This window comes from Nomascus leucogenys, chromosome 18 (genome assembly GCF_006542625.1).
Source record: "Nomascus leucogenys isolate Asia chromosome 18, Asia_NLE_v1, whole genome shotgun sequence".
NCBI classification, from domain to species: Eukaryota; Metazoa; Chordata; class Mammalia; order Primates; family Hylobatidae; genus Nomascus; species Nomascus leucogenys.
Genome location: NC_044398.1, coordinates 27,037,922 through 27,053,717, shown reverse-complemented (window position 1 = coordinate 27,053,717; position 15,796 = coordinate 27,037,922). Strand labels below are relative to the sequence as shown.

General features: G+C 41.5%; 1 protein-coding gene across 25 annotated transcripts in view; it reads left to right on the top strand.

Annotated features, from left to right (window-relative positions):
• Positions 1–15,796, top strand: part of KCNMA1 (potassium calcium-activated channel subfamily M alpha 1) — a 770,960-nt gene that overhangs the window by 617,159 nt on the left and 138,005 nt on the right. For 22 of the 25 annotated variants that reach the window (XM_030799216.1, XM_012502971.2, XM_030799201.1 and 19 more), the window contains 2 exons: positions 2,666–2,752; positions 9,687–9,763. In XM_030799216.1, the coding sequence (XP_030655076.1) occupies positions 2,666–2,752; positions 9,687–9,763 (164 nt within the window). Of the gene's footprint in view, positions 1–2,665; positions 2,753–9,686; positions 9,764–13,563; positions 13,573–15,796 lie in introns of all 25 variants that reach the window. The other 3 variants (XM_012502968.2, XM_004091158.3, XM_030799214.1) reach the window with 1 other exon arrangement.

Sequence of the window (15,796 nt, the reverse complement as noted above, 5' to 3'; positions counted from 1 at the left end):
TTGAACTCTCTTAGAGACATTGTAAGCTAGCAATTATTCACCCATTTTACAGATGAGAAGTGTGAGGCTTACCTGCATTTGCAAAGCCAGGACCCAAATAGGTGAGACCTGATTCATGTGCCTGAGCACTTAACCAACATCAGCAGCAAACCTGAAACACCGATGTGGTTTACATCAGAGCCCCAAATCTTTCTCCTCCACTGCACTAACTGGACTAAAGCAAGCTCAAAGGCTGTAATAAATTATCTCAACCTGCACTGTCTAGAATGCCAATTCTAAATGTTCACTGTAGGCCAATTCTTGTTCATTGTTGATAAAGAATAATGAAGCACACAATGTGAAAAAAGGAAACAGCATTCTATGTGATGCTTGTGTTGTTCATATATGTCACCAAGACATTGATGTGGGTCAGACTTTTCCTTTAGAATTCTGTTGTTCAAATCATGATAGGATTTTTTTTTCCACTCAGAATTTTTTCCTGCGTATTTTATATAAATACATGTCAAAATGTAAGCTTTTATAACTCTGAGGAACTAGCTCCTTTAGGCTCCCGAAGTGCATGGAATTTTTTGTGTATGTCCTTATACATTATTTTGTAGTGTATGGTTCTTTATCCTATAATTTCATCTCATTAATGGGCAAGGTATTTTGATAAGAAGACTGTATTATATTCCATGGGGTCAGCTAGAGAAAATCTGTGATAACTTTGTTGAAAATGAAATGCACTTTGGATTTTTTTTGCAAGAATTAAAAAAAGGAACAATAACGCACATGCATTGAGCCTTCTATACATTATCTCTCTTAATTCTCTGAAGATTATTGTTACCATTATCTACCTCTTGTAGGTAAGAAAGTTGAGTTCTAGGGAGATTTAGTAACTGGCCCAAAGTCAAACAGCTATTAAGTGGTAGTGTTGGAATTTGGACCCAAATTCTGATTGCAGAGCCAGGGCATGTAAAAACTGCCTTGCAGGAAAGGAGGTAAAAAAAAAAAATATGCAAAATTTAGAATCCTGCCTTTCTAAAACATCATACTGAATTGGCTTTGAAAGATAAATTCATCTAAACTGTATGAGCTCTAACACTTCGCCCTCATGACTGCATGAAGTCAGAGGGCTCGTTATACCCATGTGAAGAGTTGGCAGAGGGGTCATTAGGAGGTACTTATGGAGAGCCGCTGCTCGGTGCAGGCCGTGCTATTAGTGTGGACCGCTGCTCTCTGATTTGGGAGGAATCTCATTGCTGCCTGTGGTTGTAGGGCAGAACAGTTAAATCTTCATAGCCTTTTGATATTATTGAGTGTCAATAATAGCCATCACACAAGTACAGTTTCCTCCTGTCAGGTCTTGTTATAAGTAATGGTAGATGTTCTTGTGACCACAAACAATTATTTTGCAATAATGATCTGCTCAGAGGTCTCCCAACCAGGTGAACAAAGGTTCACCTGGGTCCTTCCTGTATGACTACAGACATATCACTTCATGACCACAACACTTTTCTGGAATGGTTTACCAGTAGGAAAAAAGATTATATGTTAATTACCATCCTCTATATTTTGATTGTTTGGGGCAGCTGAGAACTTCCTTTAGACTGATTCCAAATATCTATTACCTGATTAAGCAACATCTTTTCAGAACAAGTAATACCTCTGTTGTATCTGTTGCTTTATTCAGAGTCCCTAAATTCAGTATCCATTAAGCTTGAAGTCTTTTCTCAGTCTCTGCATTAGACAATCTTGTATTCTGCTTTTGATCTGCAGAAAATTAAACTTGTTTGTTTCATCCATTTATTAGATTAGGATACATTTATCTCTTCTGTCAGTCCAAACAGAACTTGATCAGCTAATCTATTTACGCCACTTTGAAATAGGACAATGTATATTTAGGTTCCCACTTCTCTGCAGGGCAAGTTTTTTTAAGGGGTGGTTTGCATTTGTTTTCTCAATTTGCCTCAATTAGGACATGCTAGACACACATCTTATTCAAACACCCTGAACGTTTTTATAAACAGCAGACTGGAATCGTTAAGTATATCCAACTGCTAACTTAAAAAAAAAACTGTTTGGGTAAATCCAATTCTTCCTATAAAGGCTGTACATGGAATCAATTTCCATGTCCTTATCAATGTCATGAAGACGTTCAGTTTGCTTCCGCATTGGTTACGGGTGTCTTGTACCATTCCCTGTGGTAATATGTGGTGTGTGTACATGTATGTTTATGTATATCTATAGGGGTCCCATTAATGCTTTGTCATTTAATGGAAAATTGTTGTAGCAATAGCTTCATCAGGCCAATAATGCTTCCGTGTTGACCACCAATAGCAGTTTCAAAAGAAATTTATTCTGATGGACTTTGCTTCAAATCATGTGCCCATGACGGCAGCTAGACTGCTCCATTATATAAACCCAGGCCCTAAAACCTTGATTTGCTTTGATTTCCTCAACTGGGAGCATGCCAGCCTGGGAAGTAAGCAGTAGTGCCTAATGATGGCATTATCCAACTAAATGTATGGAGCAGTGGACATTGGACTCTGGACAAAATCTTTGGGGAAAGCTTTAGACTAGTGGGCCCCCTATAAACACAACAGTATGGTGTAGCCTTTGAGGTTTTATTCAGAACATGACCTCACAAATGTATCTTCTCTGTTTCTTTTTGTTCACTGAGCAGTATATTAATTAATCCTGGAAACCATCTTAAGATCCAAGAAGGTACTTTAGGATTTTTCATCGCAAGTGATGCCAAAGAAGTTAAAAGGTAAGAGTTTATTTTCAACTGGCTTTCTTTCTGGCCCAGCCGTAGACACCTTGACCCACAGATGTAGGCAGGCTTCTATAACCCCCAAACTCCTTAACATGTCTATGGCCATCAACTGGTGTAAGAAAAACTTCCACGGACTCCTGTTCATGTAGTCAATTCCACATCTTTGAATGAGAATAATAAAATTTTAGAACTAGGAAGCCTAGTTACCTGCTCATTCATTTTATGAGAGAGAAAATGGGGGCTCAGAGAGCTGAATGACTGCTCGAGGTCATCATGATTCCTGATGACTCAGAACAACATAACAAGACAACTGGCTCCTTATCTAGTGCTCTTTACTTAATATTATCTGGGAAATTTACTTGAGAATTATCAGTTTTCTACTGTCCCTGCCAAATAGAATTTCAAAAGGTTGGGATTAATTTCAGATGGAATATGAAACTGGCTCTATTTCTATTTGTGGTCTAGGTAAGTGGCTGAAGTTGTCAGCTTCAGTTGTTAAGCCACTGTAAGTGCAGCACAGGATTTCACTGGCCTGCATGTTTCATGACATTTTTATTCGTATCCTTAAACCTGTTTAAGCAGCCTAGGAATTCACAGGGCCCTTTGCAGCACAACATGGAACATTATTGTATTTGACTCTATCTTATGAACTTGGAGAAATTTACTAGCAGAAAATGTGATGCAAATGTTCAGACAGGTCATTCAGCTCAACAGTAATATTGCATAAAATATTTTAAGAACATTATTAATTGTGAAGGTCTATCATTAGTTATTTAAGCCTATTGTCTTCATTGAATGAGTTCCTAGTCAAAGCCAGGCCTGTGCTAGGTGTGCTACATTCTTTATTGCTGCTCTTCAAAATAACCCTGGAAGGTAAGTCTTCTCAAACACTCAGAGCTTTGGTTTCCTCATCTGTAAAATCAAGATAAGTGATTTGTCCAAGGCCATGAGGCACATAAGTAAGTGGGGGAGCCCGGAATGGAACTGGTCTTTCCTTTTCTAAAACCCACTCTCTTCCTACCAAATTTAATAATACTACCACATTCTTACAAAGGAGGGTTTATTACACCCCAGCACTATTCTAGGTACTAGGTTCTCTGTATCTAAAACTTGTTAAAATCTCACAGCGACCCCATGAGATAGGTAGCATTACTCTTTCCCACTTTACATATGAGGAAACTGAGGCACAACTTGGCTAACTAACTTGCCCAAAGCCATACTGCTAGTGAGGAATAAAGCCAGGAAGTTGGATTTTCACTCTTAATTATTTGCCTAGGTTAAGCCTGACACGCTGAGCACAGAACGATGACATGTGACCATGGATACTTAGGGTCCTCTTCCTCCCCATCCGCGCTAGCAAACTAAGCCATACTGGCTACAGAAGTTTTTGGGAAAAATAAAATATGGGCTGATGGAAGAAAAAAGAATTCTTAAACTGAGCTCTCTAATAACTTGAATTTATTTCTGCAAATTGGGGAAAGATTGCCATGATTGAGTTGTGGGGGAAAAATACCTCCCTACTCAGTTCATGGAATCTCCCGGTTGTTCAAGAGTACCCTGAGAACTGGGTACACCTGAGAAGAGAAATTAGGATTAATGGGACTGAAGCTTCCCTCTCCCTGTGCTCCAATCAGGTCTGCTGGAGAAGAAGCTTGTGCCCTTGTCCAGACTGTGAGACACAAAAGCTTGAAAAAGCATCTCAGCACCAAGTACAGGAGGCTGGGGAGCACAGGAGAACCATATATCACGTATACCTCCCAGATAGCAAATAAAACATGAAACTCCCATTTGTGTAATTCTATTTCCTATTGCATCTCTCACTAATGAATGTCACAAATACCAGGCCGTCCAAAAAACAAATTACCTCCTATATTAGGGAGTGCAATATGTCTCATTTCAGTGCTTTATGGTATTCACAAATACATGCTGACACAATCAGCTACAACACTAGGCTGTAATTTTCCATGGTGTGTGATGTGTCAAAGCAAATGCTGTCAGTTAGGGAATTCCAAATAGATGAAGACTGCAAAAAACCACAGAAAGAACTTTGGAGATTTGAATGAAACTAAACAAGTTTTGTAAAAATGGAAAAGTAGATTATGATGATGTAGTATCGAGTTTGCACCCTCCACTGCAAAAAAGCAACAAAAGAAGTTAATGAATTCTAGCTCATAGAAACCTTCAGATGCAGTGTTTTAGAAAATGAGGAGTGAAACCATCCTACTGCAGTCTTAAGAAGGTCATTTGAGGATGGGCATTTGGGTACTTGCTCTTTCCTCCTTGCCACCAAATATTTTCCTTTTAAAATAACGTTGGAACATAGACTTTAATATAGGAGTCACAAAACGGTGGCTCAGTGACTCAATTTGGCTTGCACATATGATTCTTTTGAGTCACAATTTTAAAATATAAATGAGTTGCCAAAGTGAAAAAAGTTATGAGCTTTTATATAAAAATCCTTATTACTCGTTTCTCCTGAAAAATTGGCAGACCCAACAATACTGGGAAGCAGTCTCAAACTCACTCATTCGTTGGCCCATCAAATGTGTGTAAGTCATTTACATTTAGAAGGCTCTATACAAGGCACCAGGGAAACAGTGGTGAAAAATGAACAATGGGGAGAAGTCCCAACTCTCATGGGGCTCATATTCTAGGCAGGAAAGAATTACAGTTTTTTAAAAAAAAATTAGTGGTAAAAGAATTAATGCAACTAGGTCACTGATTTGGGTTGGTTATAAGTGAAAGCTTCTTAGAGGGGATGGTATTTGAGCAGAGATTGAGATGAAGGGAAATAATCCATCAGGCAGGGATCAGATAGGAAGAAGAGATGTGCTGGGAAGAAGTTCATTGTGGGTAGGGACCCCAAGAGGGAAAGTGTGGCTAGGGAATAGATTTGGGGAGAATAATATGAGATGAGGTTAGAGAGAGGCAGAGGCTGGCTCCTAAAGCACTTTATAGAAAGTTTGGATCTGTTATAAAATGGAAGTCATTGATGGCTTTAAGCTGATCTGATGTATATTTTGAAAAAGTCATTCTTCCTGCATTGTAGAGAATGAGAGGAATGGGGCAGGAGAAGAGGTGAGAGACTCAGTGCCTATTGCATAGTTTAGGTAAGAGATGATGGCAGCTTGGACTGACAACTGAGTGGAGGTGGAGAGAGGTGGGTCCCATTCAGACTATATTTGGGAGATTGTGCAGAACCCCCCAATGAATTGGGTAGAAGTGAGGGAAAAAAGAGGAATGAAAGATGAAGGCTAGAGTCAGGGCTTAAATTGTGTTGATCTTAACCAAGATGAGGGATACTAGAGAAGGAGCAAATTTTGGGTAGTAGGAAGTTAAGCATTCTATCTGGGCTATGTTAGGTAGGAGATGTGTACTAAACATATACACAGTGATATCATAAGGCAGTTGGATCTTAGAGTCTGGAGTTCTGGAGATAAGTGTGAGTTGGAGATGAATATGTAAATGTGGGTGCTGTTTCTTGTCCTGGCAAGAAACAGATGACACACTTAAATGGGAAAAAGGAGGAGAGTTTTATGAAAAGACTGTAAAGTTATGGGCAAATAGTTAAGGAAAACCAACAAGGGATGGCCAAGCACTGCAGAGCTAGCAAGAAAGGGGAGCCACCTTCACCCTAGATCTGTAGGATCAAGGGGAAGGAGGGCTATCAGGAGCTGGAGAGAGAGGCTGTCATGTGCCATTTCATAGACCTGTACAGGAGGGAACCCGGGGGGTCAAGGTGGTGACCTCATCTCCCTCACCCTAGTCTCCTGCTGACTCCTTCCACTGGAAACACAGACCAGAAAACCAGAGGACAAGGAGACCGTACAGGCTGGCCTTGCAGGACACAAAGCTGGTCTCCTGATGATGGGTGAAGCAAGATTACCAGCTGAAGGCTGCTTGTGGGAGGGGTACGGTGAGCTGGAGCAAGTGGAGAGGAGAGGAGAGAGAGCTGTTTTGGAGTGTGAGAAAGCAAGCACCAGGAGAATGGGGTAGATCCCAAAGAGTGGGAAAGGCCCCTGAAATCCATGGTTATGGGTTTAAAGTGAGGTCAGCGTGTTTTCTTTCCCAGCGAAACTCCGTTGCTCAGGTGCAGGTGTGCAGTAAGGGAGGGGCTTTGCAAGGCGAGCATGACAGAGGAGGCAAAGATGGGTGGGGAAGAGAATGATTCTTGCAAAGAAATGCCACTTGGCAGAGGTCAGCTGAGCTTACTCTGCCTGCTCCAGATCACCATGGACACCCCCCCGACCCTTGCCTCATTTCACTCATTAACCTTAATTGCCTAGCCCTGGAGGACATTATGCTTGGTGAAATAAGCCAGGCAAACATCGCATGATCTTATTTACATGTGGAACCTACAAAAGTTAAATTCATAGAAGCAGAAAGTGGAATGGTGGTTAACAGGGGCTGGGGGTGGGAGGGATTGGGGAGATGTCCATCAAAAACGTTAGACAGGTGGAATAAGTTCAAGAAATCTATTGTTCAATGTGGTGACTATAGTTAAAAATAAATTGTATACCAGAAAATTGCAAAGACAGATTTTTTTTTTTTTTGAGACAATGTCTTGCTCTATTGCCCAGGATCCCAGGCTGGAGTGCAGTGGCACAATCTCAGCTCACTGCAACCTCCACCTCCTGGATTCAAGCGATTCTCCTGCCTCAGCCTCCCAAGGAGCTGGGATTACAGGTGCATGCCACCATGACTGGCTAATTTTTTTATTTTTAGTAGAGACGGGGGTTCACCATGTTGGCCAGGCTGGTCTCAAACTCCTGGCCTCGTGATCCATCCACATCAGCCTCCCAAAGTGCCAGATTACAGGCGTCAGCTGCCACACCCAGCCAAGACAGTAGATTTTAAGTGTTCGTACCACAAAAGGTGTGCTTCAGTTTCCTTATCTGTATAAAGTATATGTTAATTAGCTTGATTCAACTATTCCACATTGTATATGTATTTCAACATGTTGCATACCACATATATATACAATTATTATTTGTCAATTAAAAAAATTAAAAAAGAATCCAACTTTAGTTCATGAAGTAATCAAACTTTATCTTTTCACAAGTCTATTCAGGCTTATCATCGTGTCATCATCTCTTTAGTGTAGACCTTGGGCTCTTGTGCCAGGCTATGTTAATTCAATCTCAGCTTTTAGCTGTGTGGCCTCAGGCAGGTCACTTAACTTCTCTGTGCTTCAGTTTCCTTATCTGTAAAATAGAAATAATAATCATACCTCCTTCAAAGAGTCGTTTGAGAATCAAATATGTTTAATGCTTATAAAATACTTAGAACCACACCTGACTTGTAGTCTGTTTTCTATAGATGTTAGCTATATGATTGTTACCATTATTGTCATTATGTGTTAAGAGCAACAAAGGGAGAGGGAAAATGGCCACAGGAGGTGGAGGCAGAGTTACTTTCCCCAACGTGGATGCTTTCTACTTTCCTGTTCTTCCTGTGCCAAGGCAGATGGATTGGGTTCTTAGCCACATTGCCACTCAGGGTCAACAGTCAGCTAGGATTTCTTTTTATTTTATTTTTTAATTTTTTTGAGACATAGATGACAGCTGGCATTTAAAGAAAGAGTGGAGAAGTTGCTAGGATAGAGCAAGCATTGGACTTGGATTCAGAAGTCTTGGGGCTGGCTGAATCCCAGCATGGAATGACTGGGCAGTCCATGACAACCTCCTCAGTTTACAGATGAGGACACTGCATCCCAGAGATTTAGGCTGCAAGATCTCCAAGACCTCATGTGGATCCAAAAGTCTTAACATTGGTTTCCAGTGGGTGCCAATTATAAATCTAAGTCCTGTGAAAACATAAAAAGGAACCTAAGAATCAAATGGTCATGAATTGTGTTTACTTCTGCAGCCCTGGTCAAGAAAAGGCCATGTTTATAGCTGGCATTCAATTTCCTGTTGGGAGTGGTAAAGGCACCAAGCCAGGGATTTTGTTAGTTCTTGGATCCAGAAGGTTGTATGGTTGTTCCAGTGAATTTTATCACCTCCCCAGTATTGAAAGGGCACAGGCCTCTTGTGCTTTTCTAGGCACTGTGATTTCAAATAGTGCTTGAATGATCTTATTTTTCTTATCCAGAATATCTTTGACACAGCTAATGTACTGTGGAATCACCTACGGATATTTAAGTCAGATTAGGGGATTTTCTTTTTGAGTGCTTCATCTCATTCTCCTTCTACCTACCTATTCCTTCAATAAGCTCTACTCACCCCCTTCCAGTGGTCAGCTGAGCTTTGCTCCACAGTGAGGAGAAAACCCTCATTTAGTGCATGTTCTCAGGGCTGGATAGCATGGGAATTGGTCCAGTCAGCTTTGGAGTAAAATAAGCTATGAAACTCCAGAGGGGGTTTGACAGAGGAACCCACTGACTCGTGGCTTTCGTTTTTCCATCTCTGCAGACCTCCTCAACTCTGTCTCACTTTGGCTGACCAGAAAAGGTGCTTTCAGAGTGACAAGGTTGATATTTTTATTTGACTGAGAAACGACATACTGCTGCCCCCTTAAATATATATTTGACCAGACTGTGGGAATTTTGGTGTTGTATTTAACTTCCCCACCAAGGGCCCAGGACTCATTGCCCACGTGTCCCCACGAGTAGCATCAAAGGCTGTTCTCAAAAATGAAAGACGAATGAGCAGACACAGTGTGTCACATCAGCAACTTTTTTTCCCAGTTTCTTTGCCAATGGAAGTTTATGAAAAGGAGCACTAACTCAAATCACAGAATCCTGTATTTGAAATAAATGGTCTTGCAACAAACATTTCCGTCTGCAAATGTCTAAACCTTTCAAAAGATTAAAGGAAATTAATGCTGGCATGTTTCATTAATTTGGCACCACCGTGGAGGAAATGTGGTACTCATTTCATTTGGGTGGATTATGAAACTTGTCAGTTTTTCCATTCTCTTTCTCCAGGGCATTTTTTTACTGCAAGGCCTGTCATGATGACATCACAGATCCCAAAAGAATAAAAAAATGTGGCTGCAAACGGCGTAAGTAGTGTTTCTCTCCCCGTCCCCTCCCTCTCTCATTCCTATTCTCCAAATTCCTTTTCCTTCCCTTTTCTTATTAGAGAAACACTAAACATCAAGAGTTTTCTTGAATATGTTTATGTTTCACTCAGCAGTTTAAAGAAATATGAAATAAATACCTGTCCTTGCTTTGTTAAAGCAGAGGATGAAAAATCACCACCGTCAACACCTAGGAATGAAACTTGTGCCTAGTCCCTGCTTCTTTACTCTAGAGGTGCCTCAGTAGATGTGTCCAGTCTAACAGAGACAAGTATGATGTATAATAAGGAGGAGAACTAAAGCCACAGAGAACAAAGTGTTTTTGTATCCTGATTTCCAGTGGATTGGGGGTCCCTGAGTATATAGGGTTAAGAGAGAAACTAAATCTGAGGACTTGGTCTCCAAAATGGGAGTTGACTCTTTCCATTTGGAATTCCTGCTAGTTTTAATACCACAGGCCAGAGTTGGCAACTGTGATGCCTTCAGACTTCCCCCAAGAAAAGAACTTTCCATTGCCAAAGGGCTTCAGTTGCCATCGTCCAAAGGTCGACCTCAAGCATCATTGCTCTTTGGGGTAGACTAGATTGGGCTCAGTTGTTTCTGGAATATTCTGTCTCAAGTCCCTTCGAAAGCAGTTTGCCACTGGGGCCTCTTGAGAAAGATATAGTGAGTCCAGAACGTGGAATTGTGAGCTCCTGAGATACCATTACTTAAGCGGCCTTTGCTTTGAGAAGGTTGTGCCTTTTGCAGTAATTATGCTGTATTGCCTAATAGAAATTGTTCTCTACCCTTGAAAAAACAAACAAAAAAAAGATGCCATCCTTCCTATGGTGAGTTAGTCTTTTAAAAGCTCCTTATAATCATTGCTTTGATTCTCACTCTAACCCCATGTAATTGGCAGGAGTGTTATTAATCCCATTTTACGAAAAGAGGAAACTAAGCTTCCAAGTTTGAGAGGATGAGATTGCTGACAGTCACACAGCCAACATGCAGGGATTTGGGCACACCTGAAGGCCTCTATTGATTCCCTGGGTGCTCTAACATTTTTTCTGCAGAAGGGAAAGGCAAAATGGGCAGTCTTGGGTCTGATGAGTAAGAACAATTATGAAAGACTACCCCATAAAATCCTTGTTCACAAGCAGAAGCCAGACAGAAGAGCACCATTCCTAAGGTATGCCACTGAAGGAAGGACCTTTTTCATTGTACTAGAGGCGGGTACAGAAAATGTAGAACCAGTCATCTATAAATATCACTCTGCTGGAGGGTAAAGAAGTTCCTCAATCCATGGGGAAAATTCCCTTGGGGTGCACTCTTGGTCTAGAGAAGTTTCTGCAGAAATCCCCTCAGGATGGGGCAGCTTAGGCCCATGGATTTCCTCCCCATTTCCACTGACTTAATACAGCTGGTCCCCTTCTCCCAGACTTAATACAGCTGGTCCCCTTCCCCCAGACTCTTATCGAGATGAGTATTTATTGATATCTCCAAACAAGAGCCTCTAATTTCTTGGGACAATAATTCCCCAATTCTGACAACCTACCGAGAAGAGCATCTAAGAGAGAACAAGGCCTAGAATGAACCTCACTCCCCATTCAACCCCCACAGACACCATGAATCCGAAGACCTTCTTCACTAGGTAGTCCATCCCAGCCATGCTCAGTTGGTTGTGGACACAGCAGCACGGCTGAGTTGACCAGACATCTCCTGAATCGTTTCAATCAGAAGGAGCACAACAGTTTGAGGGTTGAGGGAAATAAGAGAGAACAACAAATACAAGAGGTGAACGCTTCTGTAAAGAAACGCTTGTAGTGAGGGGTTGGGAAAGGGAGGAAAGGTGAGGCCAATAAACCCTGACAGGGTATTTGCCAGACCCTCATCCCACAGAGTATCAAGGAAATAGCAAGACTGTGATTCACATATTGATAAGCCGTCCACATATTTTTGAGTATCTTCTTTGGATGGGGTGCTATTTTTGGTTCCAGGGATGGAGTGGTGAACAAGGTAAAGTCCCTGCCCTCCTGAATCCTTTACTCCGGTGAATGGAGACAAACCATGATCATGTAAATAAATAAATTCAGAGATAGCCAGTGCTAAGAAGAGAGAAGAGACTGCCCGAGGGTTGAGGAATCCTGCAGCGGTGCTACTTTATAGCTTGGAAGGTCAGGAAGGCCTCAGTCAGGGGTGATGTTGAGGCCAAGACCCAATCCAGATAGGGAGAAGAGCAAAGGTCAAGGTCAGGAGGCAGGAATAAGTTTCTGGTGTTTGAAGGATGGAAGAAAGGCCAGTGGCACTGGGGAGAGCGTAGTATGAGATGAGATTAGAGAGGGAGAGAGGGGCCGTGGTAAGAAGTGTGGGTTTTAGTCCTATATTAGGAAGCCTTTGGAAGATTTTAAGTGAGGAAATGTCATCATTAGTTCTTAGTTTAAAAGATGTCCCTGGTGTCTGGATGGAGAGCATTCTCGGGAGGAAGGAGTGGAAGTGGAAGGATGAAGTGAGAACTTCTCTGACTCTTGCTCTGACATTGGAATGTCCCTCATAGGACACCATAGTGGAACACAGCAGACTAAATTGTCCCTAGCAATAAGAAATAAGGATTTGGCCTCTAGGATATTTTTCCACCTTGGTTCCAGACAAGTAAACAGCAGCAGGCTTTAGCTTCATCCTGGAGAGACAGGCCCATAATTGTTTGAAATAATTTTCTTCTTTTCATTTCCTTTAAAGTTGGTGGAGCTAGTGAGGTATATAATCTCCCATTATGCACTGCACCAATTGCTGCAAAAGGCCTGCCTCTACAAAGCCAAGCCAGTGTAACAAGGGCCTCGCTTCCTTCTCTGTACACCCCCATGCCTCCTCCCCCAACCTCAGCTTCTTCATCTCACAAAGGCCTTTGGCTATGTAACAATGAGAATTGTCCGAATATTGCTCCTACTAATTAAAAGGGCATAGAACAGAGGGCAGGATGCAGATGTGTGTGTGAGGTGAGGGGGTGGTTAGAATAAAATGAATTATTGAAAATAAACCTCCCCATGTAGGTCAGGCAAGTGAGGAAATTGGAGAAGATGTTTTAGTTGCAAAGAAACTTTAATTAGAAGAAACTAGGATTATTAATAACACACTGGAGGGACCCCCATGCCTTCGAACAGACATTGCTTGGTTCCCTGTCTAAGTTGGAGAAGACAGCTGACCCACATACTCATCTGTCCAAACGTGTTAGTCCAGGTATTAATAATTCACCCTGGAATGGTAGATCCCATGAGGGCAGAGCTCATGACAGTCACTGGCCCTTACCCATAGCTTCCTAACCCTCCTTCCCCAACCCAGTCTTCCCCTTTCACTTCCACCCCTACCTCCTCATTCACTTTCATTCAATAACCTTCAACATTTCACGTCATCTCATCTGGAGAAATATCAGGTGCGGACATGCCATTTCTGGAAATCCTGTGATAGTATAGTTTAACGTTTGCATTTCTTTCCATTTCTTCATAGCTCTCTATCAAGGAAAAGAGTCAAATTCAGCTGTCTGGCCGAGGAGCAAGTTCTCAGGGTCTACTATTTACTCATTTTCTTTTTCTGTATAACAAACCTTGTCTAATGATTTACATTTCTTCCCCCAGCCTCTAAAAGTTTGCCAAAGTGTGGACTCCTAGGGGACAAGTAATGTCTAGTTTGATGTGTTTGAAGGAATTTTCTTTGACTTCAAATCATTGACATATCTTTGATTTATTTTTTTTCTCTTTGCTGCCTTGGAATACGGCCCCTACTCTATTTTAACTGCACACTGGTAGTGATATATTGTGAGTAAAACGGGTTCCCAGCAGCCCGGAGTCCAGTTCCCCCTGTCTTTCTCTAGAAGAGATACTCTTTTACTTTTCTGTACAGTTTTAATTTCCCTTTTACTTTTGGTATTTATGTTGCATGTAGCAGTGACATCATGCCCCAACTCCTTCATCCCCCAATGCAGTCTACAGAGTAGCCTGGAGCCAGAGAGTCCCCAGGGAGCCTGCTCTCCATCCATCCACCCCAGTCCCCAGGCTCTGGCCAGCTTTGGGCACTGTCTTATTTTTCCATTTGAAAATAAGACCTTGACAACAGTGTGTTTCTCTTGAAGGCCTTGTCTCAGGACTTTTAAGGGACACTGATTAGGCTGAAGTAATTACCACTATAACTCTAGATGCTTCATCAGCTGGGGTAATTGTCATGCTTGCCTTTGATAAATTATACTTGTTCTCCTTTGCTATTGAGCTTGAATTCCTCTCCTGAAGGAAACACATATGCCACATATATATTCCCATGTTGTGATACATATATATATATACACACACAATATGTACCATGATGTATCAGAGTATATGTACATTCTTATATGTAAAAATTCATATTTTTACATATAAGAGTAGAGATATTCCATAGAGTGATGTATTTATTGCAGTATATGCCTCTCTGTATGAGAAGTGCTTGCTAGATAATTAATTGGTTACTCAGCTTTGGGACTGTATCTCAATTGTCTTACTGGAGACAAGTATTTGCACAGTGGTAATTATTATCTGCAGTTTATGAAGTTCCCTTGCTTTACAACGAAGTTTTTCTTTTAGTCAGTACTCAGTAGGACACACCCAGTTGCTTTATGAATGTTAGTCAGACATCTTGGAAGATCCCTTTATGTGTTTAAGGCAGAAAAGCTGACTGGAGGAGAACATTCCATTTCAGCAATGAGCAATGTATAAGTCTGAACAAGTCAATGCAAGTGTCTGAACCTCTAACTTACTCAAGGAATAGGATGCCCTTTTACTCAACAAGATGTGGCCATTGAGGAGGAGCTTTTAAGGCCAGCATTGAGCTTTGGGTCTTTTCTCATGTTCGTAAGGCTCTACTGAAAAGGAGACCCAATCTGTGGAACAGTTCAGTCCAATGGCTCTGGAATTTGGAGAAGATGTTTCAAATTCAGTCCTCTCATTCCTTTGCAGCAAAAGAGGCAAGTTGATCATCTGATTTTGGTTAGTCATCAGTGTTTGGAGGGTATAGATTGCTCACTTTAAAAACAAAACACAATGATGACCTTCTTCAGTTCAACGCACAGTGTTGCTAAAATGGACTCTGTGGCTTTCTTCAACGACAGAACCCTTTAACCATGGCTTGAGGGCATGGCCCAGTTTCATACCTACAGAGCTGCATACTAAATTGAATGATCCTTCAGAATTGGGGAGAAAATGTGGTGTCAATCAACCAACAACTCTAGTGCCAAATACTTCTGCCTTCCTCAGCCACAGTATGGTCGTTAGGGGCAGAATCAACTAGTTTGGTGTGCTCTGTGCTGCCAGCATGAACTAGCTTTTTCTTTCTCCTCTTTCTGTTTTTGGAAAACCACCTAGAAGACCTTTCTTCTTACTCCAGAAGGTAATGGGAGGAATTTTGCTAAGTGAAGACATCATTTCTCATTTATAGGACTTGAAAGAATATTCTCTGATTCCCAGTGCCACATCAAAGGCCTCAGCTTAAATCCTGGTGGACTTTTTCTTCTGTGGATATTTTTATTAGTAATGTTAGTTGCTGCAGAGTCCATGAAGAGTAGCTCCATGTTTCTTGCTTGGAAATAATCCCTCCTTCATTTGACTGATTTTAAAAGTGAGGTTGTGACCTGAAAAGTATCTATTGATTGAATGGCAGACTTTTTTTTCTTCCATCCCAGTCTTCCATTGAATTTGCTCCATTTGAAATCTAAAATATTTTCCCCAGCAGTTGGAAAACTCCACCTGGGCCCCTCAGTGCGGTACTGCTTTTTTCTGCCCCTTCCAATCCACCCTGGAAATTAAGATTCTGCAATTGGAAATTGGCTGACAATTTGGTTGCTGATGCAGGAGGCAGATGGTGCTGAGGATAGGATGGAATCCAATTCTTCCTTCCATTCCAGGCTTGGCTCAGAAAGGCCAGCCAGCAGAGAACCTGAGTTTGACAGATGATTATCCATTTGACTCAAGGAAAGAGCAGTAACTGAGCTGCATCTTCACCAGCCACTTTCCA